General features: G+C 48.3%; 1 protein-coding gene across 1 annotated transcript in view; it reads left to right on the top strand.

Annotated features, from left to right (window-relative positions):
* IQGAP1 (IQ motif containing GTPase activating protein 1) overlaps positions 1 to 21170 on the top strand; it is a 122909-nt gene that overhangs the window by 63847 nt on the left and 37892 nt on the right. The window contains exons 13-22 of the mRNA XM_029574545.1: positions 668 to 828; positions 1062 to 1186; positions 8381 to 8544; positions 13036 to 13126; positions 13586 to 13753; positions 15330 to 15472; positions 16214 to 16384; positions 20692 to 20775; positions 20866 to 20937; positions 21028 to 21097. Of these exons, the coding sequence (XP_029430405.1) occupies positions 668 to 828; positions 1062 to 1186; positions 8381 to 8544; positions 13036 to 13126; positions 13586 to 13753; positions 15330 to 15472; positions 16214 to 16384; positions 20692 to 20775; positions 20866 to 20937; positions 21028 to 21097 (1249 nt within the window). The remainder of the gene's footprint in view (positions 1 to 667; positions 829 to 1061; positions 1187 to 8380; positions 8545 to 13035; positions 13127 to 13585; positions 13754 to 15329; positions 15473 to 16213; positions 16385 to 20691; positions 20776 to 20865; positions 20938 to 21027; positions 21098 to 21170) is intronic.

The following is a 21170-nucleotide window of genomic DNA, read 5'->3' as shown; positions in this document are numbered from 1 at the left end:
TTTATTGAGGGATTGTGCATTCTGGTAGTGATGCACCTTGTTACGTATCACAAAACTACGACTCCTTTAACCATGACACCTACTAAGAATTATCACAGTGGGTTGCCCCTCAGATTGCTGCTTGGATAATGCCACCGAATCAGCGCTGCCTTTATTGGGGGGTTTGCAAGCAGTAGGAATATCGTTAATTGTTAGTAAATGAAACCCCATTCACCACTGCTAAATACTCGCTGATCCAAGTGGTTTTGTGTCCAGTGCCAGACGGGCTTGAGGCTTTGGTGTGATAACTCCTCCAAGACAGAACTACACACTAAGTGGTAACAAGGTCACAAGAGAAGTTGCATTTTATCCCAAAGTTATACATGAAAAGTAACCCTGGAAAATAACAAACAAAAGCATTGCATGATAGAAGGCATTAAGTCAGGAAAAGCCCCTTTGCGCTCCAGGTGACTTCCCATGAACTCTTCTCTCGCTATCCCTGGTATTTCATGGTTTCCCTCCTTGTTCCGTGGACAGTATTTGTCTAAATATCTCCTTGCTCTGAGCCTCTGTTTTTTTTTTTACTGGGGCGTCCCAGGTCATTCTTCCTCTGTGTGGTTTCTGTCGCGACGTGCCAGATTTCACACGTCCCCTCTTGTTGACGATTTGACGGTTTCTTTGCGCTCAGGGGAACCTCACGCACGCCGAGCTTTCGGTGGCCGTGGAGATGCTCTCCTCCGTGGCTCTGATTAACAGGGCTCTGGATGCCGGGGATGTGAACACCGTCTGGAAGCAGCTGAGCAGCCCCGTCACCGGACTCACCAACGTCGAGGACGAGAACTCTCAGAGGTGGGTTGTAAAGGAGCAGAGAGAGACGGGGAGATCTGCCTGTCCACACACCTTCTGATTCTCGGGGATTTGTGGTTTTCTTGACGCATCCCTTTCATTTTAATGCTGTCTCATCCTTTTCTCTGCATTGTCTCCTGCTCTGTCTGTCTCTGCCCTGCTGTTGCTGAGTGGATACAGAGAATCGTCCTCTGAGATTTGACTCCTGTTGTCTTTTTTTTTCCTATGGGTGTCAGGTACATAGAAGATCTGCTGAAGCTGAAAGCCCGGGCACGCGAGGAAGGGAACGAGTTTGTCACCTGGAATGATATCCAGCAGTGTGTGCATCACGTCAACACCACAGTGCACGAGGAGCACGAGAGTAAGTCCTGCGGCGGTAATGGGGAGAGGGTGGGGTGCAGACTCCTCCGTTGTTAGGGGGTTACGCTGGGAATGGTCAGTATCAGGGTGCAGATTTGGAAGTAGTAATTCTTTCACGTTAATCCCAAAGTTCTCATGGTAGCACAAGAGATGAGGCTAAAAAGGACTGACTGGCCAATCCAGTCTGCTCAGTTATCCCTGTCTACAGCGCCAAGGGTATTTCACATTTGCCGGCCATGGACGCATGACTGCTTTAGGATACCATTCCTTAGACAGTCTGGATCTCCCCTCCCATGCCTGGTCTAACACCCAGCCCACCGTCATATCTTACATCCAAGCACTGTACTAACCTAAGCAACTGCCCGAGCTAGAGTGGCCACTGCCTACACTGCAATAATAAACCCCAGCTGCCAGCCGGAGAGATCCTTCTCTGGGGGCAGCTTCTCCTCTTCCTCCTTGGACAGATGACCGTACAGGATCCTCACTGAGATCCCCAATATCCGCTACCAAGACTGCATCTCATCGCCAATCTCTTCTAATGAATAAATTATACTTTTTATATAGTTACCAAGAGAAGGATAGTGCCAGAGTTTATCTGGACCCGGGAGCGGTTAGTGTTTGAGTGCAGGATACAGAAGGGAAGGTCACTGGTGTTAAAACTGTCCTTGCATCCGAGTGCCGGGTGCCATGAAGCTGCAACCTCCGGTAGGCCAGCAGGTCTTCTCCAGGCTGTGGCCTGAAAGATGGTTCCAGTGCTTGATCTCGCACAAGATCTCGTGTGGTTGCAGCTGGAGGGCCTGATCATGTGACGAGTCTGGGAGCCATGGTGGCTTTATGGGGGAGTTCATGAAATTACTCGTCACTCGGGCTATAGAAACCGAGCGGCTTTAAGCCCATCTGCCTGCAGCCTCTCACCTTTTATTTGTTCTCCCATTCAGCACGGCTGACTGTAGTTCTCTCCCCACTCCCATCCTCAGATGTAAACCCGATGCCTTTACAGTACTGGCAAGAGCCCAACACACAAGCTGCATTGAGTGTTGCAAAATGAATCCAAGGAGAGAAATGTGTCATTAGTGCAGCCTCTGGGGAGATGGCCAGCGGAGGGAAGCCGGGTCTGCATCTGGGAGGAGGCAGGGTGACAGTGAATCTCCTGGGATTTGGAGTTTCAGGGACTCCAAAGGGAAACTTTTTTGTTTCAATTAGTAGATGCATTGTTTTCTGTAAATAAAAAAACCCAACCCAAAACCAGGTGAGATTTTGTCAGAATGAACCACTTTATACCGGATAAGAGTCATGGCTAGGGCAGAATTCATGCTCCTGCAGACCTTCCAGTCCCGAAAGGGGGAGGGAAGAGGGTCTGGGATAACCGGGGGGGGGGCCCCCCCAGCACATAAGTGCAAGTAGAAAAGTATTTTCCATGGGTTGCGGGTGCAAACTACGCACCAGAAAGTACATGTGGAGTTTTCCCGTCCCAATCTCAGTAAAAGTCTGACCGCTCTGAACATATCAACAGTGCACGTACTTTTACCCAGCTGGGTAAAGGAGACGGTGACGGACGGAGACCGTCTCTCTACTCAGCCGGTAAGCGCTGAGCCCAGGTAAGTAAAAAGAAAAAAAAAAAGAGAAGCGGATTTCCTCCCAATTCAGAGACATTTGGAAGGGTTTTGGTAAGACTTCCTCCGGTCTCCTTGCTCGGCGCGCAGTACCGACGTCGTTCCCGATCCCGTTGGGGTAAGGGGAAGTGGGCTTCCGAGCGGGTTGAGCGTCCCCCCACCCCCCCCCCCCCCCCCGGTGGGCTAGGCTCCGCTTTAGGCTTGGTCGGCACACCGCGTGGTAGGCCGTGGCGGCGCCATCTTGCGCGCGTTTCATACAGGCGCAGTCTGCGACCTCACTTGCCCCCTGTCCAGAAGGAACCTCAGCCGGTAAACCCTCCCTCTCCCAGTCCTATCGGCAGACCTCGAGGCATGCCTCGACTCACCAAGGGTATTCCTGGTAGGGACCTGGACGGCACGGACGAAGAAGAGGATCCAGATTCCTTGGAAGATGGGGAAATCTCCCCTGGCTTTAGAACCATATGGGACCATGTAACAGTTTTTCCATAGAGACGAATTGCTGGCCCTGGTTTCCCAGACCCTGAAGATGCTGGGAGTTCCTGGGGCGGACTCTGATAGAACCAAAGAAGAATCCCATTCTGATTTCCCTACGGAAAGCCTCTTGCTACTTTCCAGTACTGGAAGCCATCCAGGAGTTGATGGACCTGGAATGAGATGCCCCAGAAGCAAGTTTTAAAGGGGGGTGAGCGTTGGAAGCTCTATACCCACTGGATCCGCCAGTGAGAGCGTTTGCGTTTCTCTAAGCGAAAAACAATCCTAGTGGAGGGAGGAGCGGCCTTAAAGGATGCGCACGATAGACGAATGGAGTCCATCCTTAAACAGGCCTTTGACACAATAGCAAGGACCTTACAGATTGCTGTTTCTTGTGTGCCCTGGTAGCTCGTTCATGCCAGCTCCTCTCTCGGGAGGTGGATGACCTTGGGGGTGAATTCCAGAGCGTTTATGGAGCCCGCCGCAGCCTTTTTAGCTGACGTGGGCTCGGACTTAGTCCAAACCTCAGCCAGAGGAGTGGCCTCTGATGGTGGCCAGAAGACAGCTATGGCTGTGGAATTGGTCAGCAAACGCAATCTCTAAGGCAAATCTCACAAAGATGCCCTTTAAAGGATTACTCCTTTTCAGAAGTGAATTGGAAAAGCTGGCCAGTAAATGGGGTGAATCTCCAGTTCCCCGGTTACCAGAAGCTAAGAGAAAGCAGTTAAAGTGCCCCTCGCCCATGAGGGGGTTGATCCAGGGGTTCCCAATGTTTTCACCCCTACAGAAACTCGATGTTACAGAGGTCTCAGTCCTTTGGGAGGTCTCGGTCCTTTCAATGTCGGCAGCTCAAGAGAGGATCAGGCTCGCTTTCAGGTTCGTCCCAAACCCCCCAATGAAGTTTTGCCAACCCACCTTCGGAACGAGGAGATAGGGAGTTGACTGACCCTCTTCTGCCAACGGTGGGTCAAGTTTACTTCGGACAATAGGGTTCTGGTGGTCATACGAGAAGGATATGTGCTGGAATTTCGCAGCACTCCTCGGGACATATTCATGATATCTCTTGCCACTCCCAGCTCAAGAAGCAGGCAGTGGAGACTACGCTGTTAAGGCTCCTAAGGATGAGGGCTATAATCCCAGTACCTGCACCCCAAAAATATCTGGGGCATTATTCCAACTGTTTCATCATGCCCAAGAAGGAAGGTTCCTTTTGCCCCATCCTGAACTTTTTTTGCAGGACAGCTTGAATAAAGGTTTGGTCCTTAACTCCTTGAAGTTCCAGGTAGCAGCTCTCTCCTGTTTTAGGGGTGAGGTGAACGGAACCCGCCTGTTGGCTCATCCAGACATGGCCCGGTTTTTGAAAGAGGTGAAGTTCCTCCGGCCACCCCTATGGGGGCCGGTTCCCTTGTGGAATCTTAATCTAGTATTAAAATTTTTGGCAGGGCCCTCCTTTTGCCACTGCGCAGTCTTTCCTTTCATTTATTAACCCTGAAAATGGTGTTCCTGGAGGTTATATGCTCGGCACGTCGCATCTCTGAACTACAGGCCTTGTCGTGTCAGGAACTGATCCTCCGGATGACTCCAGGAGCTTTACAGCTTTGTACCGTTCCATCCTTCTTGCCCAAAGTAGTGTCTGAGTTTCATTTGAATCGGTCCATTTCATTGCCTTCCCTAGATAAGCACAGGGATGCGAAGGAATACCGCCTTCTCCACCATTTGAATGTCAGTAGGCTTTTAGTGTGGTATATGGAAGTTTCAGAACTGGTCCGAAAGTCGGACTGCCTGTTTGTCCTTCATGGTGGAAGGAAGCAGGGTGAACCAGCTTCATGGGCTACCATAGCTTGCTGGCTTAAGGAGGTGTTCACAAGAGCCTATGTAGAGGCAGGAAAGCCATTAACCCTTCAGGTTAAAGCTTATTCCACTAGGCCTCAGGTGGTCTCATGGGCGGACGTTAGACTGCTGTCTCCTGTCAACATCTGCCGAGCGTGCTGTGGTCTTCCTTGCACACCTCCAGGTTCTATCACCTGGACATTCAGGCCTGGGAGGATGCAGCCTTTGTAAGAGCGGTGTTAACCGGACCTCAGGCAGCCTCCCGCGCCGATCGGGAGTAAGTTTTGTACATCCCATTGGTCCTGAGTCCATCTGGCTACAGGCTAGGAAATGGAGAAATTACTTACCTGATAATTTCATTTTCCTTAGTGTAGACAGATGGACTCAGCATCCTGCCCACGGCGGCCCAAGAACGGTGCCAAGGATTCGCCCTTGGAGTGGATATAGAGTCCAAGAGATTACGGGTAAACCATCATCCAGTTCCTAGATCAGGGCATCTGTAATCTTACTGGGGTTTATGATTGGTTGAGTACAGTTATGATTATCTGTTTTTAGTCAGATTTTAAATCAAGTTTTTTCAATAATATGGCTTTTGAAAAGAATACTGAAGGACTGAGGTCACCGCAGGGATGTACCTAGGGTGATGTTAGCTTTGAAACCTGACTCTGTCTCCATCTGCTGGCAGGGGAGCATAAACCCATTGGTCCTGAGTCCATCCGTCTACACTAAGTAACTTCTCCATTTACATGCATATAAAGCATTGATTATTGTACCCAGGGATGGTAGCTTTAAAATGAGCGTGCTGATACCCATACACTCGAGAATGGGTGTGCAAGCAAACATACGCTGGAGTTTTTAAATCATACGTGCATTTACATACATATGATTTAAAATACGCCTAGCATGCGTATCTGTGCTCCTAATTTTAAACGCTTACTAAAACAAGCGTACTTCACGTATCTTCCTTAGGACTTTATCAGCCGTAAGGCGGGCAAGGAGGCGGATTGTGAAAGATGCTCACGTGAAGGGCATTGCCAATTTTCCCAGTTGGTCCACCAGTTTGCCCATGCTATCTTGAGATCATCCAAACCTCTCTGGTTCTTCAGCCTGCACACCCCCCAGTTGACTCTGACCCCTCACTCTGTTGTGTTAGGCCTAAAACACGATTTCTACATTGCTGTACTCGTCAGTAGCAGCAGTAAATATACGTGGCTGGATTTAAAATACAGATTTACATGTGTAAGTTTTAGGCCCGCCCAGAATGACCTGACATGCCATAGCTCTGCCCTTGTTTGTTTTTTTTTTACTTGTTTACGCATATGTGTGTGCATAATTTCCAGCTTTCAAAATACGCGTTGCTTGCGCATGGTCCAGATACTCATGTATATGGGCTTTTGGCGTGAGCGACATTTTTAAAATTGACCCTATAATGTGTAGGCAGAGAGCACATGTCTTCTGATTTTCAACTGGTAATTTGTTATGATGCCATAACAAAAAAATGTTTTGTCTGCCATCTGCTAAATGGGAAAAGTTTGTTCAATTTATTTGAGCCTGATAACACAAAAGCATCCAACGACAAGAGGATTCCAATATTATGTTGTACTAGTGCACCCCCTGAAAAATTGCATTGATAGTGTGAGCAGCTACTCTCCTAGCCCTGGTCTGACTGCACTTAAATTTAATGTGGATAAGTGCAAGGTGATGCATATAGGGGAAAAATAACCCATGCTATAGTTACACAATGTTAGGTTCCATATTAGGAGCTACCACCCAAGAAAGAGATCTAGGTGTCATAGTGGATAACACATTGAAATCGTTGGTTCAGTGTGCTGCGGCAGTCAAAAAAGCAAACAGAATGCTGGGAATTATTAGAAAAGGAATGATGAATAAAACGGAAAATGTCATAATGCCTCTGTATCGCTCCATGGTGAGACCGCACCTTGAGTACTGTGTGCAATTCTGGTCACCACATCTCAAAAAAGATATAGTTGTGATGGAGAAGGTACAGAGAAGGGCAACCAAAATGATAAAGGGGATGGAACAACTCCCCTATGAGGAAAGGCTGAAGAGGTTAGGGATGTTCATCTTGGAGAAGAGATGACTGAGATGGGGATATGATAGAGGGCTTTAAGATCATGAGAGGTCTTGATCGAGTAGTTGTGAATCTGTCATTTATACTTTTGAATAATAGGACTAGGGGGCACTCCATGAAGTTAGCATGGGGCACATTTAAAACTAATCGGAGAAAGTTCTTTTTCACTCAACGCACAATTAAACTCTGGAATATGCTGCCAGGGGATGTGGTTAGTGTGGGTTTAAAAAAGGTTTGGATAAGTTCTTGGAGGAGAACTGCTATTTATTAATCAAGTTGACTTAGAAAATAGCCACTGCTATTACTAGCATCATTAGCATGGTATAGACTTGTATGTTATCTATAAAAGAAGGATCACTTCCTGTATACAGGGAAATGCTGGTCAGTTTGTAAGACGAAGGGCACCCAGTACCCAGCATCTCCCGAGAACACTTATATTGATTAATAAAAATACATTATACTTTTACTGAGTCTAAGTGTTCTTGTGTCCCTGGCCATAAGCATAGAGTAAGCTTTACATTTTGGGGTACTTGCCAGGTACTTATAGCCTGGGTTGGCACTGTTTGAGACAGGATGCTGGGCTTGCTGGACCCTTGGTCTGACCCAGTATGACATGTTCTTCTGCAGTAGCTTCTCCTTTCCTGCTGAGGTTCTACAGCCTCTGATAAGGCAGTTATACTGACATCATGTGTCTGCTGACATCTTGTGTCTACTGCTAGTACTGCAGCCTCTGACTCATTTGTTATGCTGGCACCTGGTGGCTGTTGGTGGTATTGCAGCTTCTGAACCATTATGCGCTCAGCCTGTGCCCATTTCTGGCACTGTAGCCTTTCCCTGGGCAGAAGATAAATAGATTAATATTATAGATACTCTATACCATCATTCAGATTTCTAAGCATACACACACAGTTCAGTAGCTATTATACCAATTCAAATTTTTATAAGGCTGTTACACGTAGCAATTATCCTAGTGATTCAGGTCTATTATATCTGTTATATTACGTCCACTATGCCGGTGGAGGTTATTGTGAGTACTTATTATATTGCCAGTATACCATTGAGCCAACGCAAAGGGCTTAAGGCTCTTGGAGCGTGAAGGAATATGGAAGATGTTTGCATTCTTTGCAGCTCCCGATGTTACAATACTCTGGCATTCTTTGCTGACCAGATAACACACTGTTCCTTCCAGGAATATTAGCAATCGGACTCATTAATGAAGCTCTGGATGACGGCGACAGCAAGAAGACCCTACAGGCCCTGCAGCTGCCTGCAGCCAAACTGGAAGCAGTGGACCCAAAAGTGGCCCAGCACTATCAGGAGACGCTGGTCCGTGCCAAGCGAGAGAAGGCCCAGGTAAGCAGAAGGGCGCGCTGCTCTTTGCTTGGCAGCACGCGCTTTGCAAATTGCCGCCTGCGGTGTCAGGAGGGAGATTTGCCGACTGCGGCCATTAATCCAGAGCGAGAGCTTGATACTGAAGAGACAATAAAGCTTTTTCTATCGGTGAAATCCCTGGCACGGTAATGGCTTCAGGCTTATCCTTTTTTACGTTATTTGGGGAGCTAGAAAAATTAAAATTGCTCATAAATCACTAAGATTTCCTCCCTCATTCTGGTTTTTTTATGACCTCCTTGAAGAGACATTGTTTTCTCAAACTCCCGGCAGTAAGTTGGGGCATTGCTGCACTCGGAACCCCATGCGAGGATCATCCTGATGAATGCACAGCATGAGTAGAGCAGGAATGCATAGAGGGGTCCCAGGGGAGGCCTTGTTTAAAAGTGGTGGGGGGGAGGGATGGGGGAATGGGAGCCACCGAGGGGTATACACCTAGTATTCTAGAAAAATGTTAAAATATTTTAGGAGAAAAGCAAAGGTTAGGAGAGAAACCTATGAATAACCACAGAAGAGGAAGAAGCAGAGCAAAAAAGAAATTGCCCGTCTGACGGTTTGAAGACTCTGGTTAGTGCTTCCACGTCAGCTGACAAACCACGAGAGTCCAGGTCACCTCTTGAGAGCACTTAGGCCTGTTTTAACACTCCTGTGAGTTTTTTTTTCTGCTGCGAGCTTCAAGGTCATAATTGCTGATCTCTGAACCCAGCGCCCTCGAAAAGAGAGCAGACCATTCAGGCTGTTCTTACACAAGAAAAGTAGGGATCGTGTTTAACGCCTGAAAAGCGGGAGACGGGATTTGCTTGCTGAGGTTGGAGTTTATTTGTAAACCTGGTGGGGTTTTTTTTGGTTTTTTTTTTCCTAGCACCGGGAGCCGTGGGGTTTAGCACCCGCAGGCTGTTAAGCCCATGGCCTGTGCTTGTGTTAAATTCTCTCGTTTGCTGTCAGACATTTGGGTTGATGTGGCCATCCGGACCTGGTTTTCTTCCTCCTCATTTCGTGACATTTTGAGGTTTTGCCCCGAAATAAATTAGGTCCCAAAATGCAGTAGTGTGTGTGATTTTTAAGAAAACCAGGACTGGATCAGCTAGGAACCCAAAGGAAAACAGGGAGGAGGTGAAAGAGATTTGCATGCCCTGCCAGCACTGTATGCAAAGAGAGCTCATGCATATTCATTGTGGATATCTTGAAAACCAGGCCGGTTTGTGGCTCCTGAGAACTGGAGTCGGCCACTCCTGGACTAAGGAAACCATGGACGGGGGAGGGAGGGGCTGTTAGTTTCTATGGGGCCTTCAGTTGCCATTAAACCATCCTCCTCGCCCCTTCCCCACCCTCACAAAAAAGAATAAAATAATTTGACTTTAGATTCCTTGTATTTAACTTCTGTGGAACGCTCTTCCTGTCCGTCTACTCCCCCCCCTTTAACTGATTTGAGTAAAGCAGGGGAGGGGGTGCTACAGGTGAGGAGCAGATGAGGGGAGGAAGATCTCGTTTGCTCAGCTAAAAATGAAAAGACAGGAGAAGTGGAATACGTTGGCAAGAAGGGAGATCCTGGGAATGAAACAGAAAGGGAAAACGGAGCCAGGCTCCAGGCCCCTTGGTGACTGAGCTCGGACTGGTGCTGTCGCTTTAAATTCTTCCAGAGATACGTCAGCCAGGGGTTTGGAAGTGACCAAAACGTTTCAGGAACTGACTTGGAGGCCAAGCGTTTCCTCAAGCCCTGCCGGTCTGGGTGAAACACATCTATATATATATTTTTTAGCACGCATGGGAGGACTCGCCTGGCTGGGTTGCTGTTTTCAGGTTGACTGAAATTTGCCTTATTTAGGCATTGGCTTGCTTTGGGAACCCTCCCAGTTACAGGCGGAGTAAATTTAGAAACTGAAAAAAATACCACCGCCGCCTCAACTAAATTTAGAAACAGAAATCACAGAGTACTTTCCAGCTGCTGATGGAGGGCAACTCACTAGCCAGATGTTGGTGGAGGCCGCCAGGCTCCTACTGTGAGAACCAGAATGCTCGGCGTCATGAATGTGCAGGCTCTCTGCAGAGCTGAATGAGGCTTGTATAAGGCCCCCCCATTCTGTGAATCCCCAGCTATGTCCCTGTGATTTACCACAAACACAGACCTGTGCCAGTGCCCGCCAGCGCACATTCAGGATGACCTCTGGCTCAGATGTGGGTCTCCGGGGGACTGCAGGGGGTCTGCCTCAGGGTGGGGGGGGGGGGGGGGGAGAGGTTTCTGGAGATTCTGCTGCAGTTTGCTTCATGACTAGAGAGGAGGAAACCCGCGTGGAGCGCAGGAGTTCAGCGGTCGCAGACTTGGCCCTATTATTACAGACATGGGGGAGGAGGGGGTGCATTTATTAAACCCATGTTAAGGGGAGTGTCTAAAAAATTGCCCCCCTCTGTGACCCTAGGGTCATATTTAGGTCGTCGGAGGAGAAGGCCACGCGTAGGCGGCATTCTCAAATCTTTCCCCAAGCGGAAAACCAACCTGTCGAAAAAGCATACCTTATACCCATGGCAGTATTCAAGGGGAAGGCGTCCGCATGCGTTCCCTTCCAGAATGGATGCAAAGCCCCTCCTGGGGGAAAAAGTACATGCAGTCTATGTGTGAGCATGGGCAGTCGGAACATGACCCCATTAGCACATGCCGGAGCAGCTCGCTCAGCGCTGCGTGGCCACTGAAGATGGTCATCAAGTAACAGAAGCGCCAAGAGGATGTGGCTCGCAAGTGTACAGATACCTTTGCCCATGGTAAACAACGCTTTCTGAATGTTACTTCCTTGCTGTGGGCAAAAGCAGGGACCTTGTTTAACAACTTGCCAGCTTTCCCCCAGTTTGGGAGAGAGGGCGGGGTTAGGTCGGGGGAGGGAGAGCACACGTGGCAGTCTCGTTTTTGAAAGTGCAGCCCGTGTTTTGCGTCTGCCGTAACTGCAGGATTTTGAAAGGAAAGTTCCTTGGGGGATGTCCCGTTTTGAAAATGATCAAGACTTGCAACCTCCCTGGGGGACTCTGAAAATTAATTAAGTTGACTTAGGGAATAGCCACTGCTATTAATTGCATCAGTTCGCCAACTCGAGCGTACAAGGGAATCCTTGTGCGGTGGTAATCTTGTACGGAGGTATTTGATGAGGATAACCGATTTGCAGTTATCCTTTCTTTTACCTCCGTCTATTATTCTTTTTATTAAGGTCAAAAAATATATTTTTTAAGTGCTCTTTCGTGTGTTTTTTCTTAAAATCCCTTCTCCCCTGCTGCTTTCCCGTCCCACTGCTAGTCTTTCGTCATACTTATCAAGGGCATCGCCTTTGTTGATTTCTCATGGGTACGGAGCTGCTTGTCCGACACGGGCCATGTTTTGGCACGGGTGCCTGCTTCAGGGACTGTGGGAGAGTGTGCTGTGTCCTATGTGGGGTTCACAGCATTCTAAAGTCCTTCAATATATAAAAGTTGGTGAATTGTTGAAAAGGGAAAGAGGTTGGTTAGTGATTAATTGCATCAGTAGCATGGGATCTTCTTAGTGTTTGGGTAATTGCCAGGTTCTTGTGGCCTGGTTTTGGCCTCTGTTGGAAACAGGATGCTGGGCTTGATGGACCCTTGGTCTGACCCAGCATGGCAATTTCTTATGTTCTTATCCCCTCCGTATTGTTTCTTCTTACATCATCTTATCGTTTCAGTTTTGGTTTGGCAATTTTTTCTAACACAGTGCTTCCTAAACCTGTCCTGGGGACGCCACAGCCAGTCGGGTTTTCAGGAGATCCACAATGAATATTCAGGAGAGAGATTGGCATAAATTAGTGTATAGATATGTGAAGCAGTACCCCTAGTGTTCCCCATTTACCTGTGCAGGACCAGCCTACACGCCTGGTCCACCTTTAATTCCTTAAGGAGATTGTTCTCTATGGGTGGGATCCTGCAGGGCAAGTGGGGATCAGAGGGGATAACCAGTCTGGGCCTTGCCCTCCAGGAGGAATGTGTACTCCTAGGCAAGCTGCATTATCTCCCTCTATCTCAGTTTAATGGTATCGTGCTTTCCCTTTGCAACCATTCCTGCAGTCTGGCCACTGGGAGGGTGCCACTGAGCCAATCACATTAAAACTGAATGTGCATTAAGTTATAATATGCGAATTTCATCGTCGTTTGTCTGTCCATTCTGGTAACCGTCATACTGCGCAGATACAGGTTGTGGGATCAGGTACACTCCCACATGACTGATGTCCACACACTTGTGCATGGCTCCCTCTACCATGCCTGTAACTCACCAGAACCCGTTTTATGAATGAAGATGCGGGAAGCTGATGAAGAGTCTGTATGGCTCTCGAATTCCCATGAATGGGGGCAGCGAGCTGGTGATGACTCCAGTTTACTTGTTACTGAAGCAGAGCGTCTCCAGATGTGGTTTTTTTTTTTTGCATTAACCTGTCTGTCTTGTCTTGTCTGTTCCTTCTTCAGGACACTCGAGACGACTCGGCCGTTCTTTGGCTGGACGAGATTCAGGATGGGGTTCACCGGTCCAACAAGGACACCTTGGATGCGCAGAGATGTGCGTACTGAAACCAGATTTTTTTCGGAAGCAGGCCTTGCAACTATCATTCTCTTCAGCAGTTTTAAAATGAATAAAGGGAGGTTAAGATTATAGTGTGGGGGGTGGTGCTGGTCTGGAAAACTATTCGCCAAGAGTTGAAACGCTTGTGGTGGTCCAGGCTTCCACAGAGCCGCTGGGGACCTGCGATGGACTCCAGGTTCTTCTCCTGTTTTGTTAGTGCAGTCGTGAGCATTCCTATGCAGACTGGGCAGTGCAGTAGGTCAGCAGTGATAGCGGTCAGCTGGTGGGAGAGGTTGTGATCTTTGAGCGAGTGGAACATGAGCATGGACTGCTGGAGATGCGCTGCTCTGTTTGCTGGACTCCTCCTTCCGCAGCTGCGGATTTCTCATCTGCATAGGTCCCTGGTCCTCCCCCCCAGCTGCTGGAATCCAAACTTGTTTTTGTGATTTGTTCTAGTTTCTTTAGGAATCTTGTCGATCAACGAAGCCGTGGATCGTGGTGACTCGGCTCAGACGCTAAGCGCCCTGCGGTTGCCAGATGCCGGGCTCTATGGGGTCACTCCAGAGTGTGCAGACACGTATCAGAATGAGCTGGCGGAGGCCAAGAGGAAAAAAGTGGCTACAGGTGAGCGTCCAGAGCTGAGGATTTTAAGAGTAAGGACAGCAGGATAGACCTGCGAGAGCAGAGTCTCTAGTGCAGAAACAGTACAATGGGGGAGAGGGCAGCGCAGAGAGAGCTCACTTTTGTACAGTTGCAAATGTTTCCATGTCTGAGTTTAAGGCCTCATGACAGATGTAGTGATTTCTGCTGGCTAAAGTTTTTGTGATAAGTGGTCAGGATTAATTCTCTCCCGGTTTCTCCATGAACACCGTGGGGGTAATATTCAGCCGCTGACTGACTTGCAAAATTAGCCGGATATATTTTTCCGGCTGACTTTAATAGGATAGTCGGTGGCATAGCTGTGTTGGCGAGTACACTCGAGTTTCTTAAAGTTAGCCGGCTAACTGTAGGACTACTCTACATCACAACCAGAGTTACCTGCATAAGTTATTTGACTAATTCCTAATGTTGGAGTTAGCCAAGATAATTTATCTGGTTAACTGTACTTTGCCCTGGAACATCCCTACATAATCCAGCTAAATTTTAGATAAATAATGAGTTAGCTGGATTAGTGGGGGGAAATATTCAGAAGGCAGCGTTTAGCCGGATAACTCACAGCATCTCCCCTCTCCTGCACTGAGCCAGCTCTCTTCTGTCAGCAGCTAGTAGAGTGTTAAAGTCCCTTCTTTTTTTTTTTGTTACTGCCTCTTTAATAAAATTCATAAACAGATGAATATCTGTGTGAGCTGGGGGGGGGGAGCTGAGGTTTCCTGTGTCTCTGCTTACATCGCAGCATGCCCACAGGGTCCTAAAAGGTCAGTGGGGGTCGGTACGTGATGCCAGGCCCGCTCCGTTTTTCTTTTGCAGTTAGTTTCCCAAGTCATAAGGCGCAGGCTAATCCAGTCCTGGCTTTACCCTATTGCAACGCAGGGACTTGTAGTTTCGATTCTCCCATTGATTTACCTGGGGCAGTCAGAGCTACAGTTCCCTGCCATTGCAGTAGGGTAAGGCCAGGACTGCGGTGGCCTGTTCCTCATGACCTGGAGGCAGGTGGCAGCGCCCTCTGGAGAGGTGAGCTGCAGTGTTCAGTTTGGAGGTTGTTTGGCAGGGTGGTGAGAGAGAGCCCCCATGAACCGGGGAGTGGTACCAGCAGAAGAGCATCTTTGGTGTACCGAAAGCATCTTAGACTCATGATAATGCTTCATTATTCCCCGAGCTGGGTTATCAGAGACTCTCAGATGCGAGGACAGAGCCCTGAAACCTCGAGGGCGAGGGGAGGCGTCTGTGCCGGTGGGGAGGACGATCGTGAAAGCCCACGGCATTTTCCCTCTTGACAATTCGGGCTGGCACTCACACTGTGGATGCAGAGAGGTCCCGCACGTTTCATACCTGCATCAAACCCGATGCAAAGTCCGCACCCGAGAGCATGCATGGGGACTTCAAAATGGAAACCTCGTGTGGGTTCTTCCTTGTGCCTGGCCTGGCCCTACCACCAGTGCCGTCCACACTGCCATCCAGTGCGCATGCAGAGTGGAAAGTTTTTTAACCCCACCTTTAAATGTCAAAATGTTTCATTATTGCCGCCCCCCCCTCCCTACAGGTGACAATGGCAGTGAGTGGGTGCAGCACTGGGTGAAAGGCGGCTACAATTATTACTTCAACCTGAGGAGTAAGGAAGGAGGGTGGGATGAGCCGCCAGGCTTCGTGCAGAACAGCACTCAGCTGTCCCGGGAAGAGATCCAGGTAAGGCTGCAGCATTGAATCTGTCCCTTTTTATGAGACCAGCAGGCTCTGCTGCTCGCTCGCTCGTGCTCTCTCTCTCTCCCCTCCCCCACCGTTCCGTGCCCCGTGACGGATCAAACATTCTACAGTTTGGTCCTGTGCAAGTACAAATTAAAACCAAAATTAATTTTCCTCTCCTTCTTCCTGGTCGTCTTCCTCCTTCTCCTTAGTTCCATGGTCAGCAGCACCAGATTTCAGATGTCTTGACACAGACTCTGGTGTTTTCTGACTCTCAGCGCTGGAGTTGCTATTAGAGTGGCTCAGCGCTATTAAGAGTGGCTATATATATATATATATATATATATATATATATCTAGCTCAGTACAGCAAACTTTCTTTTACAAATTACAGTAATCAATGAATCAAATGCACGGGATCTTCAAGATAAACTACAACACAGAGGCAATTTTAAGAGACATTTCCGTGCATGGTGCCAGCACAGGTCTACTTCTGTGTGTGGAGTGGGAGAGGGGTTTAAAATCTTGGGGTGAAAAGTTGTCCTCCGAATCAGCGAGAAGGGCGGGTTGCAATTTGCGCCTCTTGACCCGAACGAAGTGGAAATTAGTTGTAACCTATTGCTGGCTGTTCTTTGGACTTTCTTTCCATTAAAACGCCTTGTGGCTTTTGCATGCGAGTCACCTGTTTTGTCTTTCTCTCCTCTCTCATGATGTCTTTCTTTTTTTTTTTTCCTTCTGGTGGCAGGGCACGATCTCTGGAGTGTCAGCAGCGTATAACAGGGAACAGCTGTGGCTGGCCAACGAGACCCTAATTACACGGCTGCAGGCGCGCTGCCGGGGATATCTCTTCCGGAAAAAATTCTTCTCCAGGATGGGCTTCCTTGGGAAGCAAGCGCCCGCTATCACCTGCATCCAGGTACGCTGCTTCTTCGGTATCCTCTGTTTGGGGGGTTCCCGTCCCGTCCCTCCTCTTCCTCTTCCTCTCCTGAGCTTACTATCCACAGAGGGCCCCTCTTTCCTTGGGGATCTAGCTGGGGCTGGGTTTTACCAGTTCAGTTCTGTTTTCAGGCAGTGGTGGAGGTCTCTCCAGCTGCCAGAGAACCCAACTGTGCATGATCCTTCTGCCCCAACCCACGGCACCGTTCAGACAACAGCAGGCCACCAGAATCCGGATGGCCCAAGCATGCTGTAGTCATCTGTACGCTTAAATGGCTTGTGGCCAGGGACACTTGCACATTTCTAGGTTGTTGCTAGGGTTGTGCATGGTGTCCGGCTGCTTGCTGCCTGCTGTTCTCGGACAGGTTGACATTTGTAGAATAGGGTGTGGCCACTAATGAATTACAGCTCTGCAGCTCTTGAGTGACTGCTTCTAAAATCTCTGACCCGCAGTATTTTCTCGGGTCTGCCCTGTGCATGTTTTACTGTTCTGCCTGCTGTGTCAGCCCCAGTGAAGGCTGCTGGTAGGGGTCCACTTCCACTTCCACTTCCCCGGAGTTTGACTCTTTGCCTCTGCTGCGACCTTTCTCTTGGCTAACGAGCTTCTCTTGTTTTGAAAGTGCAAGTGGAAAAGTGTCTCATAATACAGAAGTTAATCTTTGCATAAGTAAAGGTCTCCCTTTCACTGGGCTCCATTCCAGAGCTCCAGTTCATCCATCCATCCATCTCTTCTTATGGTTCCTTTAAGTGTTATAAACTGAAGATTTATATACGTGTATTTCTTCTTTGTTGGACTTAATCTTGGAGGACAGCAAGCAGTAAAAATCCAGTTTGCTTTCAAAAGGCATTTGACAAAGTCTCCCATGAGTAGATAGGAGGCAGTGTCCTATTGTGGATTGGGAACTGGTTAAAAGGCTGGAAACAGAGGGGAGGACTTAAACAGTCGATTTTCCAAGTGGGGGAAAGGTGTTAGTAGAATGCCACAGGGTTCGGTCCTGGGCCCTGCGCTGTTAACCATAATGATCCAGGAAAGGGAACAATGAGGGGAGCTGCTCAAATTTGCAGATGGAACAAAATTATGCAAAGTTGTTTAAAGAGCAGCGGATTGTGAGGAACTGCAGAAGGACCTTGCGAGACTGGGCAACTGAATGGCAGGTGAAATTTACGTAGAAAAGCGAAAAGGATGCACATAGGGAAAAATAATACCGACGACAGTACATGATGCTGAGTTCTGTATTAGGATTCACCACCTAGGAAAAAAAACCTCAGTGACATTGTGGACAATTCCTTGAAATCCCCAGCTCACTGTGCAGCAGCAGTCAAAAAAGAAAATAGAATGTTAGGCATGATATGAAAAGGAATGGAGGATATTATATTGCCTCTATATTGATCCATGGTCCTCTTCTGCATATTTTGTGCTGTTCTGGTTGCCCCATCTCAAAAAAGACATAAGAAAACTAGAAAAGGTGCAGAGGAGGGTGACAAACATGATAAAAGGGGATGGAACATCTCTCCTATGATAAGAGGCCACGCAGGTTAGGGCTCTTCAGCTTGAAAGAGAGACGGCTGAGAGGGGCCATGATGGAAATTCATAAAATCATGAGTGGGTGGATTGGGTAAATAAAGGATGGTCTTTTACCCTTTCAAATGATACTAAAACAAGGAAGGAACACTCCATGAAACTAACAAGCAGCAGATTAAAAACAAATCATAGAAAGTACTTTTTCACTCGGCACACTATCAAGCCGTGGAATCTGGCCATACAATTGGGAGAGTCCAAGGCCTGTCTTCATATTCCAGTCCATCAAGAACACCAACGTTTTCTAAGCTTTGCAGTATTGGGTTGCTATTATCGATTCCGGGCACTGCCCTTTGGCCTGGCCAACACTCCCAGAACATTTTCCAAGATTATGGTGGTCGTAGGGGCAGCATTGAGAAAAGAGGGCATCCTGGTGCCCCGTAATTGGACAATTGATTAATCCGGGCCAGGTCCGTGGAAGAGAGTCTCCAAGTGACCAACAGGGTGACCTCCTTGCTTCAGGAACTCTGTTGGGTAGTAAATCTGGACAAGAGCAGTCTCAAGCCTTCCCAGTCTTTGGAATATCTGGGAGTCCAGTTTGACACCAAGCAGGGCAAGGTCTTCCTTCCGACCATGCGGATAAGGAAGTTGATGTCCCAAGTGCATCAGTTGATGAGCACAATATACCCATCAGTGAGGAGCTGTCTCCCAAGTTCTCGGTTTGGTGGCAACCCTGGAAGTAGTGCCGTGGGCGAGGGCACACAAACAACCACTTCAACATTCACTGCTGTCACGTTGGAACCTGCAGTCTCAAGATTAGTAGAATCATCTCCACTAACCGATGGGAGTATGCTCTCAGCTCCAGTGGCGGCTGCTGGAAGCTCATCTGAGCATAGATGTGCCTCCGTCCTCCCCGAACTGGATGGTCCTCACGATAGATGCGAGTCTCCAGGGCTGGGGAGCTCACTGTCAGGAACTGTCAGCCCAGGGACATTGAACCGAAGAATAGGCCCTCTGGAACATCAACCACCTGGAAGCCCTGGCAGTCAGATTGGCGTGTCTACAATTCAGCCACAGATTCCAGGGTCATGTGGTCCGTGTGATGTCAGGCAATGCAACAATTGTAGCTCACATCAACTGCCAGGGTGGAACCAAGAGCCAGCAAGTGTCAAGTGAGAGAGATCTCCTTATGGAATGGGTGGATATACATCTACAGATGATTTCAGACACCCACATTACAGGAAAAGACAATGTCAGAGCAGACTTCCTAAGCAGAGAGAGTCTGGATCCAGGAGAGTGGGCATTGTCTGCTAAAGCCTTTCAACTGATAGTAGATCGCTGGGGCCTTCTGTCCATTGACCTGCTGGCCACATATCACAACGTGAAGGTTCCCCAATTCTTCAGTCGCAGAAGAGATCCATGGTCCCTGGGGATCGACGCTGTCATTCAGACCTGGCCGGAAGAAGAGTTGCTATACGCCTTCCCTCTGTGGCCCCTGCTGGGCAGGGATATTCGCAGAATTGATCGCCACAGGGGATTAATCCTGATAGTAGCCACAGATTGGCCCAGGCATCCGTAGTATGTGGACATATGGAGACTCCTGGTGGAGAGCCCCTTGTGCCCCCCCTCCGCGCAGGGACCGGTTCTTCACAAGAATCTGACTCTATTCTGTCTTACGGTCTGGCCCTTGAGAAGGCCCACCTGATGAAGCAAGGATATTCTGCGGTAGTAATTGTCACCTTACTCAAAGCTCAGAAGTTTCCACTTCCCTAGAGTACATGTGGGTCTGGAGGATATTTGAGGCCTGGTGCGAGGAACGCGGCGTCAACCCTCAGGCAGTCAAAATACCACTTATTCTGGAAATTTTGCATTTCAGTGTGAATAAAGGTTTGGCCCTTAACTCCTTGAAGGTGCAGGTAGCGGCTCTCTTCTGTTTCAAGGGTAAGGTGAATGGGGCCTCCCTGTCGGCCCATTCTGAAGTGGCCCGTTGTCTGAAGGGAGTGAAGCTCCTTCGACCTCTGTTATGGTTACCAGTCCCCTTGTGGCATCTCAATTTAGTACTGGAATTCTTGTCAGGTCCTTCATTTTGGACATTGTAAAGTCTTTCCTTACGCTTATTGACATTGAAGACTGTGTTACTGGTGGCTATGTGCTTGACATGTTGCATCTCTGAACTGCAAGTGGAAAATGAAATTATCAAGTAAGTAATTTCTCCATTAGATGTCTGTTCCACCTTTCGTGGCCAGTCAGCTATTTCAGAGAGGCCTTCAGTTGGATTAGGTTACAGTTAGACCAAGTGGGTAACCCTTGGTCATAATGTTGAGGTAGTACAGTTACCATGATAGGCGGACTTCCAGGGACCACACATGCATAGTAGAGAAATGAATATATGTGCGCATCACCACGCCCCAGGAATGCCTATTTCTTATGCAGGTGAAAGCAAACACATTGTGAGATACTTGTGCAGTTTCTTTTTACCCGCTAAGTGGGGATCCATTTTGAGTTAGTCAAGACTACCCATGTAACTCTCAAAGTTACATGGAGAAAGGCCAACTGTTTGTACAGACTGTCACCCGACCCTAGTGACCGGGGTTAGTGCTGCCTTTAGGACAAAGCATGAGTCACTCCGAATAATCAGCAGAAGACTTCACTTGGGGCTTCCTCATTGGCCATTCATGACTAAGCAATAATCTACGTCTGAATTATTTCCCCCCACCCTCTCCAGTCCGGGTGTACATTTTAAAAACATTTTTATATCTGCTTTTCAGTCTTACTGGCGGGGGCAGAAGCAGAGGAAGGCTTATCAGGATCGCCTGCAGTACATGAGAGATCACTCCGATGAGGCAGTAAAGGTAGGGAGCTCTGTGCAGGTGGAGGGGAGCTTGTCCTCGGCAAGTGCCCATCTGCCCATGGCACTGACTCTTTGCTTTCTCCCTTTTCAGATTCAATCCGTGATCAGGATGCATCAGGCTAGAAAGCGATACAAAGACAGACTGCAGTACTTCAGGGATCACGTAAGGGCCACGTGACATTTGCCGGCTTGCATAAAGCACAGGCCTTCAGCCACAAGCTTAAGATATCTGATTGTTTTATTCTTCTGTTAGATCAATGACATTGTGAAAATCCAGGCGTTTATTCGTGCCAATAAAGCAAGGGATGACTACAAAACCCTAAGTAAGTACAGTGAAATTGGGGCATGGGGTGGTGGGAAGGACATTTGAACTGGGACATGTGGGAGGGATCATCG

This window comes from Rhinatrema bivittatum, chromosome 13, assembly GCF_901001135.1.
Source record: "Rhinatrema bivittatum chromosome 13, aRhiBiv1.1, whole genome shotgun sequence".
In the NCBI taxonomy this organism is placed as follows: domain Eukaryota; kingdom Metazoa; phylum Chordata; class Amphibia; order Gymnophiona; family Rhinatrematidae; genus Rhinatrema; species Rhinatrema bivittatum.
The sequence above is the reverse complement of the archived record's forward strand: the minus strand, read 5'-3'. Positions and strand labels throughout refer to the sequence as shown.